The sequence below is a fragment of the Benincasa hispida genome, chromosome 8 (assembly GCF_009727055.1).
Source record: "Benincasa hispida cultivar B227 chromosome 8, ASM972705v1, whole genome shotgun sequence".
Taxonomy (NCBI): domain Eukaryota; kingdom Viridiplantae; phylum Streptophyta; class Magnoliopsida; order Cucurbitales; family Cucurbitaceae; genus Benincasa; species Benincasa hispida.
The window spans coordinates 2076901-2089823 of record NC_052356.1 but is presented as its reverse complement, the minus strand read 5'-3'; the positions used below and the strand labels follow the sequence as shown (position 1 = coordinate 2089823).

The 12923-nt window shown below is 34.6% G+C and overlaps 2 protein-coding genes across 3 annotated transcripts; both read left to right on the top strand.

The window, feature by feature from the left end:
* The first annotated feature begins 3469 nt into the window (after positions 1-3469).
* On the top strand, positions 3470-8105 carry LOC120083152. 2 transcript variants are annotated; one of them, XM_039038754.1, is made up of 6 exons: positions 3470-3488; positions 3645-3723; positions 5393-5647; positions 6160-6371; positions 6473-6728; positions 7539-8105. In XM_039038754.1, the coding sequence occupies exons 3-6, from the start codon at positions 5396-5398 to the stop codon at positions 7833-7835; spliced, it is 1017 nt and encodes a 338-aa protein (XP_038894682.1). In that variant the 5' UTR covers positions 3470-3488; positions 3645-3723; positions 5393-5395; the 3' UTR covers positions 7836-8105. The 2 variants fall into 2 exon arrangements, with proteins under 2 accessions (XP_038894682.1, XP_038894681.1); XM_039038753.1 differs by having other exon boundaries at positions 3477-3535.
* On the top strand, positions 7886-12426 carry LOC120083151. Its single transcript, XM_039038752.1, has 5 exons — positions 7886-8022; positions 9591-9904; positions 10913-11124; positions 11209-11470; positions 11947-12426. Exons 2-5 carry the CDS (start codon positions 9617-9619, stop codon positions 12283-12285), a joined length of 1101 nt encoding a protein of 366 aa, XP_038894680.1. The 5' UTR covers positions 7886-8022; positions 9591-9616; the 3' UTR covers positions 12286-12426.
* Positions 12427-12923: the final 497 nt, after the last annotated feature.

Sequence of the window (12923 nt, the reverse complement as noted above, 5' to 3'; positions counted from 1 at the left end):
TCTTCGTTTTGGCGTTACCCCCACATTGTCATAGCGGGGCATCACAACTTCGGTTGCGTTCCTATGGATATTCAATCTCAACTCAATTGTTACTTGATTTGGCTTGTACCCGATAAGGAGGAGTTGCGCGTTATGCCGTTGATGCCTGGTCGACTTAACGCTTTCGTTTTGTGTTTGCCCCCACGTGTGGGTCATGCGGACGATCTACAATATACGGGTAGAGATGCCTTTCACAAACTTAACTCTTATCAACATGGTTTCCCCAATTGCCGTTGACAGTGGAGTTATTATATCTAAAAATTCTCTTCCACTTTTTTTTTTTTGGCCAGGAGAGGATGTGGCGCCACATTGTTCGAGCCTCGGAATCAGCCCTTAAGGGAATAATTTATCTACTTACTGCGACATTTCTTGTGTAGCTGTGTTCCCAGCTCCCTAATCAGACGAATCCTCAAGATGGTAGGCTTATGAGTCGGCGATCTAGCCACTCTCACCCATACAAATCAAATGATCACCCTCATAGGCAGGAGTTCACAACTCACTCAGGATTCAGGTCATGTTACCTATAGTCATCCTGGTGAAATGTAAGTCTCTATTATGAATGGCGTTATATAATGAGACTAAACATTTCGTGGTCCGGTCTTATATAAACTCTTATGTATAGAATATCCCCACTCACATGTCTATACATGAGTGATAAGGATCAGATCATTTGTAGCACTTTACAACAATTGTAACACCTACAAAGTGGGTCATACTCTTAGTGTCACCGGGATAAGGTACCCAACCTTATCCATCTACTACAGACCATTTAGATTATCACTTAAACATGATCCACTCGTATGTCTCTACATACATGTTTAAGCTACAAGATAACCTTGGATGTTAGTTTATTGGTTTATGGTTAATGCAACTAAAATATGGAAGAAAATATCATATATTTTATTAAAGAAACAATGAGTTTGGTCAAAACATTTACAAACTCTAAGACCCTACGAGATTTAGGGCATCAATCCCAACAGTTTGAGAAAATTTATGATCATGCCTTTTCACTGATTCGTATATGTTTCAAACGTTTTCTGACTATGTTTACAATTTGAGATTCATTTAATTATTTGAGCTTTTGTAAATATTTGATATTGATTAAATGATTTCTATAATAGTTTTCAAAATAAAACACTACGTTTGTAATAAAATACCACTCATTGGGCTTCCCAACTCATTCTTTTCATTTTGTTCCCCTCCCACGCCCCTAGGTAGCAAAAGTATTTAGGGTGCCACTTGAAGAAAGTATTTCGGGTGCCACTTGAAGACAAGGTCTGCCACTGCATTGGACTTTCCATATAGTTCTAGAACATTAGATTTATGTCTGTATATATAGTTGATTATGGGACCTAGAAGATAATTCATATAGTGTGGGGTACAAGTAGATATGGTTGTATAACTTTAATATATATTAATATTTATGTGAGCTTGGGTTGTTAAATCATATTATTGTTAGAATAAATAGAATATATTGAATATCAAGTTAAGCAAGTTCATGCGGACAGTAACTATTGCAAAAAGGGTTGGTATTTAATGTCTTCACATCTTCTTCTAGGCTAAAAAGGTAATCTAGGAGGGGGTGTGACATCAAACGTAAACCTGTCTCTTATACACATCTAGATGTGTATAAGAGACAGCTCCTTGCACTCTTCTTTGTCTTTTATAAGTGTCATCGGGCCAACCTTTATTGGTGAATTTGAATTTTTATTTATGTCTTTGCTTCAATATTCCAACCTCATTTGTTATTATTATTATTATTATTATTATTATTATTATTATCATTATTATTTTAAGAAAACACTTTATCGGGCCAAGATTAAACTGTCCAAGGGTAAAGTGCCTTAGCACCAGAAGGTCAGTCTCGACCTCAAATTCTTGAGGTGGCACACTACTCGGGCACCGAGATCCCTTTTCGCCTCTTACTTCAATTTCTCCTCAAGACCACGTTGATTTTTTTTTTTTTTTTGGGTTTATGCATAAGCATATTTCTAATTTCATCTTTGTGTGAAAGTGGGCTCAAACCGAGTCAAAAATATTTTTTATATATATTTTTATTTGTAAAGAGCTTCAAATCATGTTATTGTAGGATAAAGGGGCTCCTTCGCCACGAGGTCAACCTCAGCCTCTGTGCCCAAGGCCAAGTCATGCCAATCGGGCGTAGACCTCTCATTACGCTCTATCTCAATTTTAAAGGTCTCTGTTAGTCACTTTTTATCTATCTAATCCTTTATTTTTGCGAGAATTATGTTAGTTAGTCTCTAATCAAAAAAGAAAGAGGGGCGACCTCAGTCTCTTTTCGTAATCATTGTTTTTCCTAAATCAATCTCAGTAGATTAGTTTCTAACGTATCCTTGGTCGGAGTCTTCACACTTAATTCTTCAGTCTAACCTCGGCCTCAGCCTCGCTTGGCCCGAGTTCACCTCGGCCTCTATTTTTCGTTTTTGTCGTCTCGATTTATCTCTATCTTGATGTTGCCTCTTACATGGTTTTCAACTATGAGTGTTAAATTTTCTATAGTGAAATGTGGACAACTTTGACTGAACTTCTCAAGTCCTTTTTTTTGGGTAGATCTTGCTTTTTTGGAATTTTCGAAATTTGAGCCAAATCTTGATCCACTCTTTATGCTTCATGCAACCTTTTAAATTTCAGCTTTGCCTCTTTCCTTGAGGGATGAGGCCGACCCACGCTTATAATACTATGGTGATTTTTTTGCGTCTCCAAGAGTTTCGCGATTTGAGCCAAGGTTTCCACCTTTGCCTCTAAAGCCACAAACTTCACCTCCACCTTTTTTTTAAGTGACCGAGGTCGAGGTGGGCGTAGGGCAAATGTATTTTTTTATTAATCATCCTGCTACTCTCCCGGGATATTGTTCTTTATTCGATTCGCCTCCAGTGTGTTTGTCCATCCCATTGTAACCTTTAGTATTTTTTTTTTAAAGTTTGCTAAGGTCGTAAACTTCTTCTCCACAGACGACGCCAACTGTTGATGGCAGAATTCCAGTAGGAAGACTCACCTGACCTTCACATGCCTTCGACACTAAATTTATAATTTCGGAGAAGGAAGACGACCTACAAGATAAGAAAAGAAAATACCTACTTAAATAATAATAATAAATAATAAATAAATAAATAAAGATATCTTTTTTATTTTTTTATTTTTTATGTTTTGTTTCTTCTTTTTTTAATGATTCATTTTCTTTAAGGTTGAATTTGGTCCTACAGTCAACATGAGCATAGGATATAGTGTTTGTACTATCGACCTCAAGATTAGAGATTCGATTCCCTCACCCCACGCTTTAATTATATTACCTTTGGGAAAAAAATGGTCATACACGTGGATATATGGTTTCTCTTCTTAAAAAAATATCGTTTAAACCTTCGTTGGACTTAAAGAAGCTACGTCTATAGAGTCGGGTCATGTCTAAATTGTGCAAAATCATGTCAACCGTCGATCTCACTCCACTTCTGATTCTTCTTCATCTTTCTTACTTAATGTTCTGAAATACTGTTCTTGATCATTGTTGCTTAAGAGAAATACATGATTTTTTTGGAAATGCGTCCCCGATTTTCCCACTGATTACGTGTTTTTGTTCCACTCTGTAGCGTTTTACGTTGCTCTCGAAGTGAAGGAGTACCCCTGCTACACTTGAGGCGGAAGTTCAGGCAGTGATCGGAAACCTTGGTACATGAATTCATCTTCGTTTGGATCTTCTCGGGTTTTTTGTCCCTTTCTGGCTGTGAAGTTTGTTCATGTGATGTCCTATTCTGTTGTTGAGCCAAACTGTTATGTTTCTTTCAGAGAATTAGGGCAATCTGAGATTTTTTCGGAAACTGTTTATGGATTTCTGTGATCCAAAATAGTGGTATTTTTCAAAATAACATTGGGATGTTTTTCAGTATATGCATTTTGAGTTTTGAAATTTAATATATACATTTCATTTTTGTTAAATTAAAATATGTATGATGTAATATATTGTAAATTATATGATACTGTGAAATAATAATTATACAAAATTTATAACATTGAACGTGTTCTCAAATTATTTAACAATAGTTGATATTCAAGCTAATAATTAGTTGATGATTACAAGTATCTTTATAGTTTATTAATATATTACCAAACAAATTTTGAACCATGGATTAAATTGGGATGTGGAATCTTAATCTGTTACCAAATACACACAGATTCTATGAATCTTTTGTTTTCAAATTTTTGTTTTTCATATTACTATCCGAACACACCCTTATCTTCCATGTGTTCGTTTTCCATCACCCGATTCGGCAGATATGTGGATGAAAATAGGGTTCAGTACAAGAATAAGTGATAATTAGATTCGGCATTTGAGTTCGAATCTTATATCATCGTTTTGTCTGCATTGCAATAATTGATCTATGTATTAGGCTTATTGATCATTAAAGATAATATAAGATCTGGTTTTAACTAAAACGTTAGCCCCATTTGGTAATATATATATATATATATATATATATATATATTTTTTGATATTTGAAAATTAAGCCTATAAACACCCCTTTACCTCTAGGTTTCTTTGCTTTGTTATCTACTTTCTGCCAATGTTCTAAAAAACTAAGTTATGTTTTGAAAACTAAAACAAAAAGTAGTTCTTACAAACTTTTTTTTGTTTTAGAATTTGGCTTAGAATTCAATTATTTTACTTAGGAAAAATTAAAACCATCGTAAGAAATTGGAGGGTCGGTTTAATGGAGGCATTAAAGTGATGGCTATTATTAGTTTGAAGCAGTATTTATTTGTGATTATTGGAGATATAATGCAGTATATGCTCGATAATATTTTGTATTTTGGACTCTCTTATTTAGAAAGTCACTTTAATGGTTGAATTTCACTTGCACTTTCTATCTGTTGTCATTCAGAGCTAAATCAATTAGATAAAGCCACGAGGGTTATTTGTGTTGCATAAAATTGGTGAAATTCCTTCTCCATGTGGTTCAGAGAATACATCATTGGTCCATTTATTAGTAGCTAATCTGTACCGCTCAAATTCACTGTATACTACTTAGCAAGCATATTGTAGTGCAATCGTTCTGTTCAAGTAGATATCTCTTTTTTCTCTTAGGTTAGGATTGTGAAAGATGATACAGTAACACAAATCCAATACAGATTTTTCTTTATAAATTATAAAGAACATTGATTAGTTCTTAGACCTACTGAGGAGTTTCTCTTCTTCCAAAATTGCATTGTCCTGAAATATTTGCGGTAGATAATTGATCACCTACATGGCTACTAATGAACTTTCTGTAATAACCTGTACAAAGTCTGATCTTTTTATTTCTCAATTACATGGCTTGTAATGAACCTTTTGCTTTTCCAGGCAATGATTACACCAATAGCAGTAGCATTTGCAGTGTGTCTTCTTGGATGGGTTTATCAAGCACTGAAACCTTCACCTCCAAAGATATGTGGATCAGAAAATGGCCCTCCAGTGACTTCACCTAGAATAAAGCTTAATGATGGGAGGCATTTGGCCTACAGAGAATTTGGAGTTCCCAAGGAAGAGGCACAATACAAAATCATTATGTGTCATGGCTACAATAGCTCCAAAGATATGTTCTTACCTGCCTCCCAAGTATGAGATCGTTATTCTTTGCTTAGTCATAAATGTCTCCATCTGAGCAGTGTTTAAGATTTTTTGCAGTTATAAAAATGCATTTAAATTCCAGAATTTCTTAAACTTGTTGTCCTTGGAATGGTCAAGGTTGAAAGATTTGTTTCTAAGCTCCTCACATTGGTGATGAGTGATGAGCATGAATGAATAAATTAGATTTTGGTAATTGCACTTTGTTTGAGAAAGTTTTTACCTTAAACCTAATGTAATTTGATACTTTCCTCAAATCATAGTGTGTGACTGACATTATTTGGACTGTTAAATTGAAGGTAACGATTTAAGTGAAAATATAGTGCATCTTTTTTGTTTTAGGTGATAATATATCTTTGACTCTTGTAATTTGATTCTAGCCTTATCACATTTTCTTTCCATATTTATTTTACAAGGTCCTCTACCTCGCTGATCAATTGAAGTGAGAATCCCTTTGCTTCTGTCTTATCATTCAATCATATATTCATATTTTTTATTTTCAGGAATTTATAGATGAGCTCAAGATATGTATAGTGTTATATGACAGAGCTGGTTATGGAGAGAGTGACCCATATCCAGCACGTTCGGTGAAGTCTGAAGCATTTGACATTCAAGAATTAGCTGACAAATTGCACCTTGGCACAAAATTTTATGTAATTGGATGTTCAATGGGAGCATGCGGTATTTGGAGCTGTCTAAAATTCATTCCACACAGGTGTTTTTTTCTTCATTTCACTGCGATCAATTGTTTTTCTTTTCAATTTTTTGGCTTTTTCTATACACTTTCACCAACTCTTAATGGAGCATTATTTGCAGACTTTTAGGAGCTTCCCTAGTGGTTCCTTTTGGGAATTTCTGGTGGCCTTCAGTTCCTTCTGCTTTATCACTACGGGCTTTTAGGAAGCTTCCTCGATCTTACCAACAAACATTTCAGATTGCACATTACACACCTTGGTTATACCACTGGTGGAAGACACAGAAATGGTCCCCTACCTTGGGGGTTGATGGCATGTTCTGTGATTCAGATGCAGAGATATTAAAGAGACTGTCCGGAGGCTTAAACCATAACCCGGTACTTTTCTTTTCTATAATAATAAATCAATGATTGATTAGCATATGATTCTAGATGCATGATGGAGGCACACTTGATCCAACTTTCCTAGTTTTATTTGACTTTTAAGCATTAGAGGCAATTTGGAAAAATATCTATGACTTATTTTTTCTAGAAACTCTTTAGATTGACAAAAGCGTGTTTAGCCAATGAAATAACTTTATGGTGTTTGGTTTTAGAAGTCATTTGATAATTGTAAAATAAGTAAAATATTGGTGCATTTAGTGGATCCACATTTTGCTTCTTTCAAGAATGTTTTTCTTTGAAAGCACAATACTTTACAGTTATCCCAAAATAATTCTTAAAGTGTTTGTGTTTTAGTGATTTTACATTTTTGAAATGTACTTTTGACCATATAAACAAACATCATAATAAATTTGGGAAGTTTTTTAATTAGGTAAAAGAACTACCATTCTAAACGGAGGTCAAACTCTTTGCTTGTTTCATCAATTGATATCTTGGTGCTTTATGATATTGGTTGTAGGCATGTAGTACTGTAATTGCCTTTCTTTCGAGTCTTTTTCATATTGTGATACACATGACAATGAAACATATGTCCCGGAAATTTAAAATTTAGACCAAGAAAAAAAAAAAGAAAAAAGATAGGTCAGTCCGTTGCTTCTATTATCGAATTTGAATATATTTCACCTAATTCACATCTTTAATACATTTGAATATCAACAGCATTTTGACAGAGTTATGCTTCAAGTTAACATGTTTGACATAATTCATATGCCAAATCAGTTATACTTCTTTTGCAACCAAATTTAGGAAAAAGTGACGCAACAAGGTGAAGATGAATCACTTAACCGAGACATACTGACTATATTGGGAGAGAAATGGGAGTTTGATCCCATCACCGATGTGAGCAATCCATTCCCTGACAACAGTGGCTCTGTTCATCTTTGGCAAGGTTATGAAGACCGTGTCGTTGCTTATGAGTTTAATCGTTTTATAGCAGAGAAACTTCCATGGATTCAGTATCATGAAGTTCCTGACGGTGGCCATCTAATGATTCATGATGCTGAAAAATTTGAGGCTATAATAAGGGCACTTTTGGCCAGATAAGTTCATCCTTATCGGGTGAGGCTGCCATTGTGTAATGTACTGTTGTATTGTATTAGTTTCATTATATCCACGAAAAATTTCCATTCAGTAGTGGGAACGAACTGATCCTTCTGGCTGAATGGCAATTCATTTTGCTGCTGCTGCTTGTGTTATGTAGCTGGACTCAGCTTAGAACAGCTTTGTTAAGGTGATAGATCATATCCAAAATCAAATCTATAGCTTTTATTTATGTTGTTTAGCAATAATTGACTTCTATTTCAATTGATTGAACTTAAACTTGTGTCCTTAGAATTGGTATTCTGAGTTTCTGTTCCTTCTAGAATCATAGAGAGAGTTGTGTAATCAATTCTTCTAGTAGAGAAGAGGTAGGAAGAATGAGAAAACTGAGAATATCTTAAGATTCCCTTTTGATTACTTGCATGGATCTGTCATTTGGTCCCACAATAATGGCATCAGAGCATCTTGCTCTGCATGATTCCATTCCCATTCTCATTTCTTCTCTATTCTTTACTCAAACTTTATTGTCCTTTTTTTCTTTTCTAACAATGGTTACACAATTTTAAACTAGGCAACAATTAACTTGATTTGACACTCACGTTTTGGAAGTAATTTTGATGGTGACCTTTTTCCGTAAAATATATCTCTATCGATTCAATTAGATTAGGTTTGATAGTCATCTTAGGGAAAATTGTGTATTAGGTTTGTGATATGAATCGCATCAAATTATTAATTATATTTATTTAATAATTTTGATGTAATTTTCTTATTTTTCAATTTATCATTTCTAAAACATTAAATAAGAGTACTAAGTTATTTTACTAAGGTTTACGATGTGGCACACATTAAGGTTTTGAGAGGCTATATAAGGTCTGACCATTAGGTTGTACGAGTTAATTTTCCTCCATGTTGATGAGGGAGATTCATCATCAACCTTTTGCAATTCTTGATCTAGGGTTGCATGCTTGAGCATTCAGAAAAGGTTGATCAACTTGCTTGTAGGTTTGTGTTCAAACCTTGAGTAGAGGGACTAGTTCCCTTTATCTATTGGTCTTCGATGAAGGCTCTTAATCTACAAATTTGCTAGGTCTTCATATCATAGTTAAAAATCAATCTCAGTTGGGTAGTAGCATCGAGAATAATGCTAAGAATGCCAATAAGCCAACAATGTTTGATTTTGGGAAATTTTGGCTGAATCGGTGACTGAACTTGCTATTTTAGGAATAGAATAGTAGAGTAAAATAAGTGTAATTTAAACGTAATTCATTTTATAGAATAATGTTTAAAAAATTGTAAATGTGAGGTTATCAAGTTGCGAAATTTTGGTAGACGCAAGTGTATGGACAAGATAGAAGTACTAACGATGAACCAAAGAGGGGAAAAGTCAAGTTAATTAAACTACCATATATTTCTGTTACGTGTTCATCTCTTTATACATTTTGTTTTGAACAGGAAACAATCTCCTGTTAACAACATTCTTTCCTTCGGACAAATGATAATACAACGTTATCACTTCTCCCTTCCACTTCCTATCCAATTATCCCATTCTTACACTTAATCAAAACTTGAGTCTCTCTTCATTCTGTTCTATCAATTTGTTCTTGTGCTGTAGGATTTAATATTTATTTGTCAAACTGCCAAGTGGATTCAAGACTTTGATTTATGGACAGTAAAACATGAAGAAGACAAATAACACACAGTTGTCTGCTATAAATTTTTAATGGTTCAAATATCTTCCATAGTTCCTCTTCCTTGCAGGCTTCTGCTCTGGGAATTGGGCTCTTATGGGGCGAAAGGATCTGCTTTGCTCTTCTTCGAGGATGATTTTTATGGCGGTGGTTGTTTCGGTGGTCGGTCTTTTTGGACTGGTTTTTCAGGCCACACAGTTGCCTTCTCCACAGAACAGTGTGGAATCAGTGGGCTTATCTGTTTCTTCTCCAAGAATCAAACTCAGAGATGGAAGATTTTTGGCTTACAGGGAGAGAGGAGTGAGCAAAAATGATTCCATCTACAGGATCATTGTTTCCCATGGTTTTGGAAGCTCCAAGGATATGAATGTTCTAGCCAGTCAGGTATGGTTTCTGACCCTCAAGTAGAATCTCAACTTGTATAATTAAGATCTATGATGTCTTGCTTCTAAACTGGAATGTGGGATAGATTATTATGGGATTGGCTGGATGGATAATTCAAATTTAGGAGAAAAATGAGATTTTCTCCGCTTTCTGAGAGTGAGATTTTTTTAAACTCTTTGCTGACGTCAAATTTGGGGTAAAATTACCGAAAAGGAACTTCGTGCACGCGGAATGAGCTTTCTCGCTCTCTTACTCGTGTACTCTCACTCTCTTACTCTCACTCTTACACTCTAGCTCTCTCACTCTCTTTCTTCTCATAGATCTCTCTCCTCTCTCCCTTTCTCTCACGGTCTCACTCTTGCACTCTCGCTATTTGGCATTTGGTCCCGTTCGGTAATGCACACGGGATAAAGGACTAAGAAGAAGAAGATGATCAGAGTTGCTAGTGTGGACTCACCGGAGCTAATATATGGTCTCGTCAAAGTTGGTCACACTAGAAGAAGGAAAAAAAAAAAAAGAAATAAGAGTAATTTTATAAAATTGTTTGATGATGAGATAAGCAAAAGGTGAAAATTTTTACGTTTTAAAAAGTAGGGCAAAATCATTTTGGACCTTGAGAATGAGTCTTTTAATCAATTTTCCCATTAATATACTATTTAAAATTTCATAATGACATTATAAGCTAAAGGTGGAAAAATGTTGAAAAGTTTCAGGCCTAAACTCGCATTGTTTTAGTTTTGACGATCTCGTACTGATATAGATGTTGTTATATATATGTACTTAACATCTTTCTCATTTATCATTGATTTGGAACTATATTTACATCCTAAACCAAGCTAAATTTTTTTTGTTGGTTTAGAAATAATATTAAATTAAAGCAAACCCAAATCAGATGGGAGAGTTTTTAGTTTTAGAGGCCTAACTTTCAATCCTCAAGCTTTTGAGAGTCAATTCCTATTTCCAATATTATGTCAAATGAGGTGAATTCCACTCTGCTTTATTTTGCAGGAACTAATAGATGAGTTGGGGATCTATTTTATTCTATTCGATCGACCCGGGTACGGAGAAAGTGATCCAAATCCAAGCCTGACAGTAAAAAGTGAAGCATTTGACATTGAAGAACTTGCTGATCACTTGCAAATTGGTTCCAAGTTTTATGTGATTGGTGTCTCAATGGGATCATATTGCATTTGGGGTTGCCTTAAATACATACCAAACAGGCAAGCCACAAAACTCAAATTCTATCTTTCATGTTTTCCTTTTTCAGCTTCAGTCATTTCAAACTCTAAAAGAATTGCCTGCAGGCTAGCTGGTGCAGCGCTGATTGTCCCAACTGTTAACTATTGGTGGCCTTCCCTTCCTCATAGTCTGGTAAGCAAGGATTACAGGAGACAACTTGTGCAATGGGCTTTCCGGTTTTCGCGCTACGCCCCGGGATTGTTATTTTGGTGGATTACTCATAAATGGATACCCTCAACTGCTGTCCTGGAACGAAATCCCATGTTCTTCAGTGATCGAGATATCGATATCTTGAAGTCGATTCCAGGATTCCCAATGCTCACACAGGTAACATCTGTTTGTGTGAAACAAAAATGACATGAACTTTCAGTTTTAGAAAAGTGAAAACTTTACAGCCACATGCTTTCCATCTATAGCTAAAATACCATAATTTGGATCAATAGAGTAATCTTACCTGTAATGCAAGAACCAATAAATATGTGTATAGAAATTATATATTCTTTCCTTGGTTTCCATTAAACACAACAGGGGAGTGTTTGGCCCACCAACTTCATACGTTAGTGTTAAACAACTCAACTTCAATAGTAAACACTATTGAAGTTTGCACATTTATCGAAAAACTCCGTATTTCCCTCTTTCTTTATTTTGTATGTTTATCGAGGAACTCCATCTTACAACTCTACATCTAAAACATAGATTTCCTAACACTAACTCCATACTTCATAACTCAACTCAGTGTCCCAAAAATCCGTTAAAAGCTAATTAAAATAGTTGGTATATTGAAGTATTTGTTTCGGTTATAGAATAAACTACGGGAAAGAGGCGTTTTCGACACCCTTCGTCGTGACTTTATGGTAGCGTTCGGAGAATGGGGGTTTGATCCTATGAGTCTAAGCAATCCTTTCCCTGAAAATGGAAGCTCAGTGCACATATGGCAGGGTTATGAAGACAGAGTTGTGCCATTTCAACTTCAGAGATATGTTTCTGGGAAGCTGCCATGGATTCAGTATCATGAAGTTCCTGATGGAGGCCATTTGATCGTGCATTATAGAGGTTTGTTTGAGGCCATATTAAGAGCCCTTCTAGTTGGAGAAGAATTTTGTACTTATCCTAAGCCAAATTTGTCCAATATTATAGTTTGAATTTGTTCTCATTTGTTCTGCATTGTGAATGTTTATGTGCATATTTTATTTTCCTTTTGGAATTTTCAGATGTAGAAAGCAATTTGATGAATTGAAGGTGTTAGTAATTTTTTTATATATGTATCAAACTTCTAGGTCAATAACATATACTATATGTCAGTTGAGTTATATTTGTTTTGACATGTTATAAACTTTTTGTGAAGCTTTTGTCTAAGTAAAATAGTTTCTTTTCCATATAATGGTAGATCGAAAATTTCATATCTGATACAAATTCATATAAAGTTAATTACAAAATTCATGTGTAATAGATCTTCATTTTTTGATTTTGTATTCGATAAATTTGTGATATATTTGTAGGGATTTTTACATAAGAAGCCTATCTTTAGCCATATATTTTCATAAATGTCTTTAAATTTGATTTTTTTCAAAAAGGTCTTTTAGTATTATTTTTGGACAGTTTTACCCTTTTTTATATTTATTTATATTCATTTTATATATTATTTTTCCTATTTTCAAAGCTACTTTAGTGATGGAGAGAGAAAATACAAGAAAATGCATTTAATTAGTTTTTCTCATTTATCAATTAGAGAGAAAATGTATTTATTTTAATTTTTTCTATTTTACAATTTGAAAAAAAA

Bases quoted from the DNA above. Each gene is read 5' to 3' on its own strand.
- LOC120083152 (XM_039038754.1), top strand. From the start codon at position 5,396: ATGATTACACCAATAGCAGTAGCATTTGCAGTGTGTCTTCTTGGATGG. The intron at 6,372-6,472 runs GTGTTTTTTTCT...CATTATTTGCAG, and splicing joins CTAAAATTCATTCCACACAG to ACTTTTAGGAGCTTCCCTAG. The intron at 6,729-7,538 runs GTACTTTTCTTT...AACCAAATTTAG, and splicing joins GAGGCTTAAACCATAACCCG to GAAAAAGTGACGCAACAAGG.
- LOC120083151 (XM_039038752.1), top strand. From the start codon at position 9,617: ATGGGGCGAAAGGATCTGCTTTGCTCTTCTTCGAGGATGATTTTTATG. The intron at 9,905-10,912 runs GTATGGTTTCTG...TTTATTTTGCAG, and splicing joins TGAATGTTCTAGCCAGTCAG to GAACTAATAGATGAGTTGGG. The intron at 11,125-11,208 runs GCAAGCCACAAA...AATTGCCTGCAG, and splicing joins CTTAAATACATACCAAACAG to GCTAGCTGGTGCAGCGCTGA.